The sequence below is a fragment of the Diospyros lotus genome, chromosome 10, assembly GCF_014633365.1.
Source record: "Diospyros lotus cultivar Yz01 chromosome 10, ASM1463336v1, whole genome shotgun sequence".
Taxonomy (NCBI): Eukaryota; Viridiplantae; Streptophyta; class Magnoliopsida; order Ericales; family Ebenaceae; genus Diospyros; species Diospyros lotus.
Window position 1 is genome coordinate 35,470,470 of NC_068347.1, and position 16,688 is coordinate 35,487,157.

A 16,688-nucleotide genomic window follows, 5' to 3' on the forward strand; every position below is an offset into this window, starting at 1 on the left:
AATGTCTGGAATTTAATGGTACCAAGAGCATTTTATGTTTCAAGTAAACTTCTTGTTCCATAGACATAAATATGAAGTAATGGGTTTGCTTGCATTAGACATAAATATGAAGTAATGGGTTTGCTTGCATTAGAGCACCTGACACATTCATATTTAAATAAACGGCGAGCAACTACCAGCTACATGTCATGCCAATAGAGATTAAATATCCCAAAAGGGATTCTAAGTTGCAGCGTTCTTAACTACACGAAGTAAACAGCGTTTGCAATCCATGATATAGGATGATTACCCACGTGGAGAACGTAGCCACAGCCATTTATGCACCTGTCAAAACATTAGACCACCCAAAATTCCAAAAAAAGACCAAACTGGATTGAAATATATAACCTGCAGACGGTAGCCAATCGGTTGCATGATTCCGTTAATCCTCTGACTGCCCAAAGTATTTACCAGTAATTGTTGCTAGAATATTAAGCATGATAACTTCATCATCCAGTTCAGATTTTTCAGCTCGCAGGCCTGCACACTTCCTGAGCAAGCCCCTAAGGGCCGCACCAGTGTCTGCGTCTAGAGGAGTATCAACTGCGGCACATAGCGCAAATAGCCATTCACAATCACTCCTTGCCAGTCTGCTCTTGTTTTCTACCAAGCTTATCCGTTTCCTCAGCGTTGACAGTCGCGTTACTGAATCCATACTGAGAATTGCACACAAGGTAGGGCTGTCACCAGTATTTCCGCTGGAAATAGACCAGGCATTGGAATTTTCGATAGGCAGGAAGGCATTATCTTCACCAACTGTCGAGATAGATTTTGGGTCACTAGATTTCTCAGCCATCACTAAAGGCTCGTTGAACTCAACTTCATCTCTGGTTGGGTTATCAAAATTTTCATCTTCGATACTTTCAAGAAGCTGATCAGAGCTTTCTTCTTGGTGGAGAGTAGATGAATACTGCAATTCAGCATCAATTTTAGAACTACAACCCTCCAGATGTGAAATGGCCTAAAAAGGGAAAAGTAAGAAACCAAACTCAGTAATCTTCATGTATAATTTAAATAAAGAAGAGCATTGTTTGTTCTATATTTTAGACTGGACCATATCTTTTGGCATAATGACACCATATCATTTGTAATACACAGAATCAACATATGGAGAGGTTGGGAAAACAAGAAAGACATGATTTTTCTAGATTTAGAGAAAGGTGCATAACAGGGGTCCAGTCCCAGAGATTGATACCATAAGCTTTAGAAAACAAAGTTGTTGCGAACACATAAATTGAAGCATAGTGATCAATACTGTACCATACTGGCCAATACGATACCATACCAGTAACAAAACAGTACTATTTACTAGCATGTTTCATTCCGGTCAAAATACCAGTCAGTACCAACCGTACTGACCAGTATTAGCAAAATTTCATGGTAGCAGCCTACCACTAGTACCAAGCTCAAAGGCTGCAGCCTTAAAGCTTCATCCTTCAAGTTGTTAAAAAGTGCCGTGTCCCTGTCAGCCTGCAGCCTTATGCTATTATATATAATATAGAGAGATTAAAAACAAAAATCAACATAACATCAAGAGAAGTACAATGCATAATTGCTAAATGAAATTGAAATTTCTCCAAGCGGATATATGTATTTGCTAATTTTCAAGCTGATATTTTGGATGAACACAAGTGCATATGTACAGTATACATACACTTATTTGATATAAAAGACATATATATTAATCTGATATTCATTCTTTTTAATTGTTTTGACAATTTTTGCGGTAAAAAATTCATAAAAAGTAAAAGAAAAATTATTATCATTATGTTGTATCTAGACTCTAAAAGTAGGAAGATTATTTTTTCTACATTTTTTATAACAATTAGATTGCTTATTTTATCTATATTATCAATTGTATAATCTACCTCTATGTAAATTTGTATGTTGATTTGGGTGCATTATCATATTGTGATGTTAAATTATTTGTTTATAATATTTTTTATAGTAACGATGGCTTTATACACTTCCATAATTTCCTTTTATATTAGAAATTCTATTATATGTATATAAATACGTATAATACATGGTACTAATAAATTATATTAATATATCTGAAAGTGTACCTGGTATTCTCTGATACTGATGTCGTACCAATGAGAAATCTGGTACCTTCTCCGATACAGTATTGACAACTATGAATTGAAGTGATTCAAGAGATAAATTAGCTACGACCATAGGTGTAATGAGATGAGGTGTAGGAGACACCAGTGATTTACCTATTATCATAGGCTTAGCTTAGAGATATATAAAACCCTTATCTCATTAAAAATGAATGAATTGACTGAAATGCACAAAATGAAGTACCATCGAGTATGTTTTCTTATTGCTGGAAATATGCTTAAATTAAGGGAGATTTGACTTTGATCCTAGAATATTCTAGGATTTATGTTTTATGTAAATATAGTAAGTAAAAGATGTAAATTAGGATGCTGTCTATATTTAGTTTATTTCTTTCCTTCTTTGTTCATATCCTCTCTTTAAAAGAGGATGTTGTTCTTGCTTATTTGTTATCAATCAAGCTATTGTTATCAATCAAGCTATATTATCCTTGATTAGTTCTAAAATAGTATCCAAGACTCAGATTAAATCTCAACCATCCATTACCTAGGCCCTTTGCCCTTCGCCATACCTTGCGACTGTCGGAGCCTCCCTATTGGCCGCTGAAGCTCGAAGCTGGCCACTTTCAGTCAATCGGTCGCAGCCACCCAGATCGCCTAGCCATCACTGCTCTCAGGTCTACTGGTCACTGCTACCCAAGGTTGTCTTCTCTCCATTGTCAACCGCCAAGATCGTTTCTACCTCCTGCGAGTGCAAGCTCTCTCTGGGCGAGATCGTTTCAACCGCCAGATCGTTTCAGGAAGGAGACGCCCACTTCGATTGGGTCTGTTGGGTTTACTTCAGCCACCGATTACTTGCAGTCTCTCTACCTCAGCCACCGATTACTTGCAGTCTCTCTACCTCAGCCACCTACTGCCTTGGCCATCGTCCAGATCTTGGTAACCCTATTGTTCCTTCTTGTCTTTTTTTTTTCACTCCCAAGTGATAAGCTATGTCGGAAGTTATTTCTGAAACTACCCTAAACCCCTACTGCTGCCATCCAAACAAAAATTCCAGCAACCCAGCCAAACCATTCTAGCACCCATTCTGTCCAAATCACCACCATTAGTTTAAATGGTGATAATTTTCTTCACTGGTCTCAATCTGTCCGGATGTATATCCGTGGGCAAGGAAAAATTGGCTACATCACGAGAGACAAGAAGGAACCTGCAATGGATGACCCAGCACATTCCATTTGGGATGCTGAAAATTCTATGGTCATGACTTAGCTGGTCAATTCTATGGATGAAGATATTAGTTCCAATTACATGTGTTATCCTACTGCTAAGGAATTGTAGGATAATGTAAATCAGATGTACTCTGACCTGGGTAACCAATCTCAGGTTTTTGAGTTAACTCTAAAGCTGGGAGAGATTCGACAAGGAGATGATTCTATTACTAAGTACTTCCATTCTTTGAAGAGATTGTGGCAAGATCTTGACCTCTTCAACACTTATGAGTGGAAATCTACTAAAGATTGCAATCACCACAAGAAAATGGTTGAAGATGGTCGTATTTACAAGTTTCTTGCTGGTCTTAATATTGAATTTGATGAGGTGCGAGGGAGGATTATTGGCCGATCTCCCCTTCCTCCTATTGGTGAAGTATTTGCTGAGGTTAGAAGGGAAGAAAGCCGAAAGAGTGTCATGCTTGGCAAAAAAACTGTTGGTGAGTCGATTGAAAATTCTGCGTTGTTTACTGATTCTACTGCCTTCAAGGCTACAAATTACCAGCGTAAAAGCAATGAACGGCCTCGGGTCTGGTGTGACCATTGCAACAAGCCACACCATACTCGTGAGACCTGCTGGAAAATTCATGGCAAACCTGCAAATTGGAAGAGCAACAAGCAAGGAGACAAGGGCAGTAACCGTGGGGTCCCTACTGCAAATGAGGTTGACACAAGTCCCTTCAACAAAGAGCAGATTGATCAACTCTTGAAGCTGTTACAATCCAGTTCCTCATCTGGTATTCCTAGTGTTTCCTTGGCACACACAGGTAGAAAACCTAAAGCTCTTTCTTGTCTACATTCCTCTCCATGAGTTATTGACTTTGGAGCCTCCGATCATATGACTAGTTCTCCTTATTTATTTAATACCTATCATCCTTGCTCTGGCAATGAAAAAATCAGAATTGTCGATGGAAGTTTTTCATCTATTGCAGGAAAAGGAATTATTAAACTAACCGAGAAAATTAATCTCAATTATGTCCTTCATGTTCCTAACTTGGCCTGTAATCTTTTGTCTGTTAGTAAACTCTGCAAAGATTCTAACTGTTGTGTTACCTTTTTTGAATCCCATTGTGAATTTCAGGACCAGAACTTGGGGACGATGATTGGGCGTGCTAGGATGATTGAAGGTCTTTACTACTTTGATGAAATTTCTTCTGGTAATAAAAAAGCTCAGGGGTTTAGTAGTACTAGTTCAATTCCTGTTCACGATACAATTATGCTATGGCATCTTAGACTAGGACATCCTAATTTTGCCTATTTGAAACGTTTGTTTCCTGAATTATTTAAAGGAATGAATTGTTCTTCTTTTCAATGTGAAAGTTGCATTTTAGCAAAAAATCATCGTTCTACATATTTACCAAAACCCTACCAAGCATCCAAACCTTTTTATATGATTCATAGTGATGTTTGGGGTCCATCTAAAATTTCTACTCTATCTGGAAAAAAATGGTATGTTTCCTTTATAGACGATCATACCCGTTTGTGTTGGGTTTATTTGATGCACAAAAAATCTGAAGTGGAATATTTATTCAAAAACTTTTATACTATGATTGAAAACCAATTTCAAACCAAAATTGGCATTTTACACTCTGACAATGGCACCGAGTATTTCAATGAGCACTTGGGAGATTTTTTCAAAACCAAAGGTATTCACCACCAATCTACTTGTCGACATACTCCTCAACAAAATGGCATTGCTGAACGTAAAAATAAACATTTACTCGAAGTAGCACGTGCCATCATGTTCTCTATGCATATTCCAAAATACTTATGGGGTGAAGCTGTTTTAACGGCATCCTATTTTATAAACAGGATGCCTACTAAAGTATTAAATTACCAAACACCCCTTGAGTGTCTAAAAGATTTTTTTCCCAACACTAGATTACATTCGAACCTCCCTGTCAAAGTTTTCATATGTACTGTGTATGTTCATATCCCTGCTCAATTTCGCTCAAAACTTGATCCTCGGGCTGTCAATTTCTTGGGCTATACCTCTCAAAAAAAGGGCTATAAGTGTTATGATCCTCTTACAAAAAAGATCTACGTGAGTATGGATGTCTCCTTTGTTGAAAACAAACCCTATTTTTCCAAAAATTTCCTTCAGGGGGAGAAACATGAAGATGAAGACAATTTTTGGGATGTTTCTGTCCCTCTTCCAAACGCAATCTATCCTACTCAAGAATCGCATGTTTCTGATAATAGTCACGTAGGAGATTCTAGTTCCTTGATGCCAAGTAAAGGGGTTTCTCGGGCAGGGGGAGAATTACTACAAACTGATCATCATGATCTAAATTCTGAACTTTAGGTTTATACCAGGAAGAGATTTCATCAAATGAACAAAGACTTGAATGTCAATCCTGCACAAAATCAGTCTGAAAACCCGAGAAATGGCACTGTAAGTTCAGGAAATCCCACTTCAACATTTAGTCCACCTCTTTCCACTTTACCTAATAGTTCTCAAGTTGATTCTTTAGCTATTTCCAATCATTTACCTACTATTTTTGATCTTGATGTTCCTATAGCAATTAGGAAAGGTGTCAGAAGTTGCACTAAATATCCTATTGCTAAATATCTCTCCTACCACAGACTATCAAAGAATCATAAGGCTTTCACATCTAGGATTTCACACTTGTTTGTGCCAAGGAATATACAGGAAGCTTTGGATGATCCAAACTGAAAATTAGCAGTTATAGAGGAGATGAATGCTCTAAGAAGAAGTGGTACTTGGGAGATAGTTAACCTACCCAAAGACAAAAAAGTAGTAGGGTGTAAATGGGTGTTTACAATAAAATGTAAGGCAGGAGGGAGTGTTGATAGGTACAAAGCCAGACTAGTGGCTAAAGGCTTCACCCAGACTTATGGGATTGATTATCAAGAGACATTTGCTCCTGTTGCAAAAATAAACTCTATTAAAGTCTTGTTGTCTCTTGCAGTAAATTCAGATTGGCCTCTACACCAACTTGATGTCAAAAATGCATTTCTTAATGGTGATCTTGAAGAGGAGGTCTTCATGAGCTTGCCACCGGGATTCGAAAATAAACTTGGGAGTGACAAAGTATGTAAACTGAAGAAATCCCTGTATGGTCTCAAACAGTCCCCAAGAGCATGGTTCGAACGCTTTGAAAAGGCAATTACCAGTCATGGCTTCCTTCAAAGTCAAGCAGATCACACTATATTTTATAAACACTCAAAAAATGGTAAAGTTGCAATTTTGATTGTTTATGTTGATGACATTATTTTAACTGGTAATGATGAGACAGAGTTTGCAGATCTCAAGCAGAAACTTGCAAAGGAGTTCCAAATCAAGGACCTGGGGATCCTAAAATACTTCCTTGGAATGGAGTTTGCAAGATCCAAAGAAGGCATCTTTGTTAATCAGAGAAAATATGTTCTTGACCTTCTTGGAGAAACAGGTTTACTTGGTTGCAGGGTGTCAGAGACTCCCATCGAGCCTAATGTGAAACTATATGATGCCAAAGCTGAAGGAGTAAAGGACAGGGAACAATATCAGAGACTTGTGGGTAGATTAATCTACTTGTCTCATACGCGACCTGATATTGCTTTTGCAGTAAGTATGGTGAGTCAATTCATGCACTCACCAGGGCCAGAGCATTTTGAAGCAGTCTACAGAATCCTAAGATATCTGAAAGGAACTCCTGGAAGAGGCTTACTGTTCAAGAAACATGATCACCTGCAAGTTGAGATCTACACTGATGCAGATTAGGCAGGAAGTGTTAATGATAGGAGATCTACTTCAAGCTATTGTTCTTTTGTTGGGGGAAACCTAATCACCTGGAGAAGCAAAAAACAAAATGTGGTGGCCAGAAGTAGTGCAGAAGCAGAGTTCAGACCTGTTGCTCATGGAATTTGTGAGGGAATATGGATCAAAAGGATACTTGAAGAACTGAAGTTTCCTCAATCGAAATCAATAAAAGTCTATTGTGACAACAAGGATGCCATCTCTATTTCTCATAATCCGGTGTTACATGATCGTACAAAACATATAGAAGTGGACAAACATTTCATCAAAGATAAGCTCGATGCTGGAATAATATGCATGCCATATCTTCCAACAACTGAACAAATTGCTGATGTTCTAACCAAGGGTCTTCACAAGAAGCAATTTGATAAACTTATTGGCAAGCTAGCTATGGAAGACATCTACAAGCCAGCTTGAGGGGGAGTGCTGGAAATATGCTTAAATCAAGGGAGATTTGACTTTGATCCTAGAATATTCTAGGATTTATGTTTTATGTAAATATTATGTAAATATAGTAAGTAAAAGATGTAAATTAGGATGCTGTCTATATTTAGTTTATTTCTTTCCTTCTTTGTTCATAATCCTCTCTTTAAAAGAGGATGTTGTTCTTGCTTATTAGTTATCAATCAAGCTATATTATCCTTGATTAGTTCTAAGACTTATGATGCCATTTTAGTGGATGAAACAAAGGAAGAGGTAATACTAAATAGAAGTATGGAAAGTGATCTTAGAATCAAGATTTCTAAAGATAAGACCAAACTGAATACATAAAATGCACTTCAAGAAAGGAAAAAAAACAAAATTGTATTGGAATCAAGATTTCTTGAGAGAAGATCAAAACTGAAAATATGGAGTACATTTTAAAATATCAAATGAAAATAACAGCGAAGTTTATATTGAAGTCATAGAAGTACCAAAGAGTGAACAATTTCAATTCTTAAACACGATCATGCATAAGGATGTGGAGATTGGGGTGGATGTGGCATAGAAAATTATCGGTTAAATGGAATATTTTATGTGTAATCAATGAATATCTATGAGACCAGTAGAAAATATATATAAGATAATTATAAGAATGCTTTAAGGTACAAAGTGCTGAGCAATTAAATACATATTAGTACTTCCAGGAAAATTAAATACATATTAGCAAAATATGTGCAGCTAAAACAAGGATGGCAAAGACAGACGTGCAATAAAACTAAGTAGCAGTTAGGTTGGTCTGACATTCTAATTATTTAGCTTTCAAAAGATTGTGAAGGTTAATGTGAACTTAATTGTACTTACTTCTAGGGTATTATACATGCCTTTAGTATATATTATGAATTTGCTTGTGCAAAAACATAGCAATCATGAGGATTACCACCCCCCCCCCCCCCCCCACCCCCCCGCACCCAAAAAGAAAACAAAGGGACGCAGGATAAACTAGTTGTAATGAAAAATGTGAAGCATATCTGATGAAAGAGATGTACAGATGTATCTGTAAATTCTATTTCTTTTTTATGTTTTCTTTCATCACTTTTTCCATTAATTCAAGGGGAAGCCTTGGTAGCAAGGACAGGTTACTTCTTTGTGATTGCACGTTCATAGGTTTGAGTTGAACAAACAACTTTTTTACAAAGGGTAAGATTGCATCCAAAAGCAACCCTCCTTTGACCCTCAAAAAACTAAACAGCCTCATGCACAGGGACAGCCTTTGATTTTTTTCACTAATTCAATTACCCTACCACAAGAAATAGATTCAAACATAAATACAACAAAAGTAGATGCACTGTATACCAGCCTTAACTCTCGGAAATCATTAATGAATGCATCCTCCCATAGCTTTGGCAGCAACAAGTGCTCCGGGCACTTTGCAATTTCAGGTATCTTAGGCATATAAACTGTCTGGTCTTTATTCAACTTTCTTCTGTCCAGCTTGGCAACCTTCACCTTCGGAATTTGAGCTGCTTCCCATCTATAAAAAAGATTTCATAAGGTGGTTATGATCTTCTCAAAACAACACAGCTTTAGAGCCTCCATGGGTCTCCCAAATGGCCGAGTATAAAAATGTACATAGATGTACATGCACTTGTAAATGTAAAAATGCATATATGTAACTCAGAGCTGCTTTACCTCAATAAGCAATAATTTATGCATTCAACTTTCCCCACCAAATAAGATAATATGATGATAAAAGTACATGCACATGGACTGAGTCAAAATCAAACTCAGTGAGCATATGGATAAGTTCAGTAAAATGACCAGGAACTATTCATATTTACTTTCCACAATCAGTCTTCGCCCAAGCCCGTCACTGTAGCACACAGACGGACAAGTGGAAACAGTAATCAAGAGGAAATCTATGCCTCTGTTCAGTTGCTCCGCTGTGTCTGCCAATAGTACCCAGAAACCAGCAAGTGCAACAAATAAAGCCACCACCCCTGTCCAGTGTGCTACAACCCCCCACCATCAACCAACATTTCACAATAGGAGTGTTCAGTTGGCACTCCTATTTCAATTCATTTATTTATTATTTTTTTTATCTTTTGACTTCCTTAAGATTCAAATACTTTATGGTGTTCGTCATGGCCTTTCAATTCAGTATCACAAAAATTTATTTTTTTGATTTTATTTTTATTTTAGATTTTTTGGTATTTAGTTCTATTTTTAATTTAAAAATAAAAACTATCCTATTATTTGATAATTAAGACTCTGCATGCACGACTCTGCAAGGGAATTGGGGAATTTTGAAAAATAAAAATAAGAGAAATTTTGTATTCACTGTTCCCTTTTTATCTACTTTTGAAGTCCGTATTTGCCAGTTCATCCAAATTTTGAAGCTTATTATAGAATTATGTGATTAATTTAAATTTTTTTATTTTTAGATCATAATTTTAATTATTATATATTTGATAAAAATACATCCTGGTTTGACCCCTGTCTGACCATTGACTCTTGACCTTCTTGTGCTTCCAGTTAATTGGGTTTCTCTGAACATTGGTTTTATGTGGTTTATTTTGTGTGAAAGATATTGAAAGCTTTTTAAGGCTTAGAGAACTAACATTGTTGTTCAAAGAGATTTTTCATAGATTTAAAATAAATAACCAAACAGCCAGAAATGGGGCAAACCTCATACAAAAGGAAAAAGAAATAAAGACTAACTGTATCTACTATAATAATTGAACTGCTAAAGCTAAACAAAGAAAGCCATTGTTGTTTAAAAAGAACTATTCTAGTTTCCTTGTTTTTTGGTTAGGAGAGGATGCTCCCAGTCATTCACTCCCTTTTATTATGTTTCCAGATGAATTGTAGATCCATATAGATATATAGGTAGTCTCCATTTGTTTTGTAGCACAGGATTTAACCATTAAGGTGGTTTTCATTCTAATATGATGGTTACTTATAAAAAAACAATAAAAAAACATAGCATGTATAGAGAAAATACGTGTTGTGGAGATACCTCACGCGCCTAAGATATTCCAGCCCATCTTGTGCAGGACCAGAATCAAAATTGGGTTCTCCAGTAACCAAAAAAGCAGGTCTCTGGATGCTACTGTAATCGTCCTCACTGTCATCTTCCTCATTGCAATCTCCCTCTTCAATTGTATGGTCATCTTCACCACTAATGCATAGACCACAAGCTGGATCAAAGGTATTCATGTTCTCAGTTTTATTATCAATGGCTTGAAAAGAATCTTCACCTGAAAGGTTTCAAGATGTTTAGCTACAGAAATCCTAGCATCTTTAAAACCAGAAGTATCAACACATTAGAAATGCATTGAAATTATCACTAAATACACCATAGAGAAAATCACCAACCAAATACTAACAAGACCATCCCCCTCCACTTTGTAACAAGTATTTGAACATCAAGTTTCATCAAAAAATTCAAAACTTTATCTCCTATCATGTACAACTGCAGTCTCCATCATTCATCATTATATCAACAATACAAATAATATGGTATCTAGACTACTGACAGAATGAATTTGCATGTAGACACCATGTGGAAAAAAAATGCATGCACAAAGGCAATAGGTGGGTAACATTTACAAGATAACCTATCATGCGTCTAAGTATACAAACAAGGAATATGGAGCATGTTGCACATAAAGCCTTTGCAGACAGTTCTTCAATGCACAAGGATTTTCAAATGGTTCCTTCTTCCATGTGCAGCCACCACACCTGTGAACATGAAAAAGGTGAACCAATCAAATTGACACAACAAGAACAAAACTGCAAACATCCAGTACAGTAAGCATTCAGAAATGATACACAAGACTCCAAAATCTCCACCAGTATAATTAGAACAAAAATCTTTTTAAGGAGCTTAGCAGTAACACCCCCCCCCCCCCACCCCCCCCAAAAAAAGGCACACACACAACCTTCACACCAAAGAAAAAAATAAAGAAAAACCATAAATCAATCAAGAAATGAGCAAAAGAAAAATCAAACAAATGAAAATGGTAATAAACAGATGAAAATGAAAGTAAAACATAAAAATAATAGCCAAAAAAAAGTAAGTAAAACATGAAAAACAGCCTGCAGAAAGCAATCAGAGCAATGAAAAAATGTAACATGTTGCTAAGAGGAACAAAAGTTGATTAGAATTTCTGATCATTTAGGAAAAAAGGCAGGGAAAAGAGGGAGAGGAACAAAGCAAGTTAACCACCTTTTGGTCTTTATGTTCTGCCATGACATAAAATTATAGTCAAAGACAGTTTTCAAATCACTCATAAAACGACAGTCAGTGCTAGATCATCATAATGAATAGTTCCATTGACAAGAGGCATTAGTGCATTTATAGTAAATTTCAAGTTAAAAAGTGTTTTGAGAGTCAGATAGAATATCATCTGTACCATAACAAGATTTATCTAAATCTCCACAATTTAGAGGGTATAACATATACAAATAAATGCACGTAACACCTATTCAATTACGATTGAGCCACCCCATAAGTTGCCAAATAATAAGCCTCCTGATAATCCAACAAGTGTTCAAGACAATATTGCAAGGCTACAAAATATGATATTTAGATACAGAATAAAATTGGCTATACCTCAATTAAACATTGCAAGGCCAAGATAATTTAAAATTATATGACAAATGAACAGCATGCAATATGTAATACTTGTGACATGCACAAAACACAAAGTTTCACAATTGGCAGGGCCAACTATGTGTCTAGCAATCTCAACATGAACAAAGAAAGTAAAAAGTTATATTGAGCGTAAATGATGTAGAAAAAAAGGGCACATACCAAGGAGCCCAAGGGCTTTTTCCTTCTTTGGCAATTGTTTCCTTGGATCAAAGTTAACCTGGATGTGTTTTTGACGATTACGACCAACCAGGCCGTCATATTCCCTTGCCACAGTTGGCTCAAGCCCAGAATATACCTCAATCCATTTTTTCCGCTGTTCTTCTAAATTTACAGATCTCATTGCCACTAGCTCCTCCCTTGAGTAAGTCCTCTTGCTCCCATTGCTTTTCTTTTTGCAGCTGATAAGAAATTCAACCGTGTGATTTGGAATCTGTTTCATTGGATCTGATTCTGATATATTTTTTACACCCTTTCCCCTTCTTCGAGGTCGTTTCTCTTTCCTTGCATGTGTTTCTTCTTTCATAATACTCTTGTGGTCAATCCCCTCAGAATGTTTAGCAAACCCAACATTTCCTTCGCTGCTTCCAAAATTAGGAGCAGAATTTGTCTCAATCACAGCCGTTTCATCAATTACTTCAATTTTCAGAGAACAATTCCCAGCTCCATCATTTCCTTTATCATTCTCTGCCATCTTGTGCAATCCCTCAAAAACACTTTGCTTTTCATCAGTACAAAAATTATGGGGTTCCTCCCCAGTCTTAACAGCATCATGGAGGATCGATTCTACGAAAGTCTCATTCAAACGCTGCTCCGAATTGCTTCTCAAGAAACATCGAGAATCATTCTTATCGAATGGAACACAAGAAGTCGCCAAACCAGTGTTCCAGTCTTCAACAACGGGGGATATCAGAACTTCTTCAAGAGAACTCTTCTCCATTTCACCAAATCCCTGATTTCCCGAGAAATCCACCTCGTAATTCTCCAACCCCTTCCCTTTCTCGTTCACCGGCGGCGAAACCGACTGGCCAACCATGCCATCTCCCACGTCGCACTTCATCTTTGCAACAACGTCGGTGGGAGCAACCACTTTTTCTTCTTTAGCTTCTTGCTTTTCTTGAACAACACTGGCGGACTCGGAGCCGAAATGGGGACGTTCCGGCCAAGCCTTCACCTCCTGTTTCGGAAAAGAAACAGTACTGTCGGAGCGAGGGAAATCGTCGGAGCGTTCTTGTTCTTCAGGTGTTGGTTCAGTGGCTTCAACTGCCTCAAAAGAAGGCTCTGAGCTTCTTCCTTTCAAACCGGAGGAGACGAAAGTGCCTTCGCCGAATTCGAAATCTTCCGCCATTGCGCTGTGTGAGAGAAAGAGAGAGAGAGAGAGAGCGGAGAGAGAAGAGAGAGAGAGAGACAGACAGACAGACGCTCTGATGCTTAGGGTTTAAGGTTAGATTTTTTGCTATTCGGCACCCCTGAAATTGCACAAAATTACTTAAATTATTTAATTATTTTTATCAAAGTAATTTTTGGAACATAACAACCATCTAGTATAATTTAGTGAAATATTAATGGTGATAAGTGTAATTTATCTATTAAAGTATTAATATATTATATTTTTTATATTATTATAAACATAAAATAGATTAAAAAAAACAAAATATTTTTTATATATAAATATTTTCTTCAACAAACAAAACAAAACTGAAAAGAAACATGAACCCGAGGCTCTCGAGATTTCGGGTTCCCTGGGGGGTTGGGGACTTCCCCAATGCCGCAGTTAAAATTTCACCCCCATCCTATCCCATCTACCATTCTGCAATATCTGTCAATAAAACTCCTATCATAGATCTGGATGAACATTTTCACATGCACATGCCCTCACACATAATCACATGCATACGGTGCAAGTACACACAAACACGTACTATATATGCATCACACACGGACAAAATATATATATATATATACATATCAAACCCACCACAGATGTGCACTGAAAAATTATCAGATGATTATTATAAGAAGGGAGAAAAATGCAACAATTAAAATGAATCCTGGGATGGAGAAGATCCATAAATGAAATTGGTGTGTTCCTAAGGAGAACTAGAAAGGTTGGAGATCGATGGCGGTGAATATGCATCATCTTATTCACCGATTCGGATTTGTGGATGTTCTGAACCTCAGGGATTGAGGTATCCTCCAAGCTCTAAATCTCGAGGTTTGGAGCATTTCTTGAATCCCAAAGTTCATGGACATTCGACTTTCTCGAATTTTAGGATTCGAATGTATTTTATTTTTTTATTTTTTAATTAATAATAATGTGACGAAAGTTTTTTTTTTTAAGTTCCATCAATTTATATTTATTTAATTTTATTTTTTGGGAGGTTAATGTTTCTTTAATTTTAGTTTTTCTTTGAGTTAAATGTGAATCATAATAAAATTGTGTTTGTTTTTTTTTTTTTCAAAACCTAAATTAAATTTGTCATAAATTAAATAAAATCTAACAACAAATATTAAAATAAAATAATATTATTACAAATAACTTAATTTATGTTCAAAAGTTATAATTATAGTAATACAACAAATAGCAAATATAAATAATTCTCGATGTTCTTGGTGGTTGAACTAGTTTTAATGGTCAAACTGAACTTGAACTTAATTATGTCGGGAGTTGAAATGTACCAAATATCAATGCCCCAGCAGTATCACATGATAGTATCACACGATAGCGATGGATTGAAGCCACTAGGAGATGATATAATAACATTTACCGCAAGACACGTCTTTTTTCATAAATTAAGAGATACGCGCTCTGTACTTGATATGGTGCAATAAAAAATATATAATGTTAGTCAATTATGCTAACAAAAATAATTATATATATATTTTTTAATTTAAATAAACTATATTCAATAATAACTTAAATATCAACTTAAAATCTAACTGTTTCAGCGAGACTGACTATATATTCGTCACCTTTATCAAATTTTGATCGACATGTAGAATTTTGTATGAATCCATGCGTAATACATCCATACCACAACAAACAGTAATGTATAAATTGTCATGAAAATGTAAAATGTTTACCACGTCGATGTGATGTCAATAAATAAATATCTCATTGATTCCAACTATCATAAATAAATGTATAAATTACCTGATATGATGTCGTGCTCGTACCCTGCTTCACTTAGCTTTAACAAGCAATAATGGGGGTGGAGGAATAGTCGGGAAGGTCCTGAACCCCAGCGTTTTGGGTGTTCAGGATACCCCGAACCCTATCATTTCGAGGTGTTCCCGCAACTAGTCGAAGGCATTCGATGCCTTTGAACTCTGACAGTCGAAAGCCTCTACCATTATCAAATTAAAATTTCAAATTTACTTACCTAGTTTCTACGATTCCAACGAGAAAGTGAAGGACTCTAGGGAAGAGGGCGGGCGAGACAAATGACTCTGGCGAAGAGGGCGATGGTCTGGAGAGAGTTTGATGTGAGAAGTGGTCTGAAGATGAAGATGATTTGGTACGCTTGGGGGGTGTTTTTTGAGGAATGAGTATTTGGAGGGTATGTTTAGAATATAGATGGTTGCAAAAAGTAATCAAGTAAATAGTAAAAATTAAAATTTCAATAGATTATTGTCTAACTTTTATTTTTTATTTGATTTAATTCGTATCGTTCTTATTTTTTTAATATAAAAGTGTAAGAAAAGACATACACGTATAGAATAAAATGATGAACAAACTACTGATGATGTCTGAACAATGTAGATCTTAATTCTAGAGATATATTTTACCTAAATTTTAGGGTGCGTTCGATACATGTAGAAAATGAGAGTAGAATTCTAATTTCATGGAATTTCAATTCTCACCCTAATTCCTAGGAATTTCAATTCTTTGATTTCAAGGAAAATCTTCACTTTTTGAATTAAGATGGAATTCGAATTCCATATAATTAAAAAACTGTTTGATAGAATTTCTTAAAATTTAGATAAAATTCGAATTCCATCGTCATTTTTCACTCTTATCAAACCACCTTAAAGTATTGATGTCTGTCTATATTTAATTTACTGGTTGTATTATGAGCTTTTTTTATTTTTATAATTTAATTTTAATGAGTTTAACGTGAAATATTTCTTCATACGAAAAAAAGACATGCAGAGTTATCTAAACCTACCTATTCCGTGAACTATTCCTTATGAGAAATGAAGGCGCTTTTTAAAGTTTCGACTTTTTGATTTTTTTTTTTTTTTATCCTTCTTCCCAAACAAACTCAATATCTACTAAACTTGTCCCTAGTTATACTTAAAAGCATTGGTTTTGTTTTCGAGATTTGAACACTTAAAATTTCTTTTATATTTTATGTTATATTAATATAAATATATAATTTATTAATTTACAAATTCAAATATTATTAAAAATACATTTCCGCTGTAAAATAAAAGAGTATGGAAATGTATATATACTACGAGTCATGGCGGAGGGAACATTT

General features: G+C 35.8%; 1 protein-coding gene across 2 annotated transcripts; it reads right to left on the reverse strand.

The window, feature by feature from the left end:
• Nucleotides 1-72: 72 nt before the first annotated feature.
• Nucleotides 73-13,635, reverse strand: LOC127811327 (uncharacterized). Of its 2 annotated transcripts, none has more exons than XM_052351078.1 (4): nt 12,367-13,635; nt 10,567-10,807; nt 8,904-9,081; nt 73-949 (listed from the first exon to the last, which is right to left on the reverse strand). In XM_052351078.1, exons 1-4 carry the CDS (start codon nt 13,550-13,552, stop codon nt 422-424), a joined length of 2,133 nt encoding a protein of 710 aa, XP_052207038.1. In that variant the 5' UTR covers nt 13,553-13,635; the 3' UTR covers nt 73-421. The 2 variants fall into 2 exon arrangements, with proteins under 2 accessions (XP_052207038.1, XP_052207037.1); XM_052351077.1 differs by having other exon boundaries at nt 73-1,000; nt 12,367-13,633.
• Nucleotides 13,636-16,688: the final 3,053 nt, after the last annotated feature.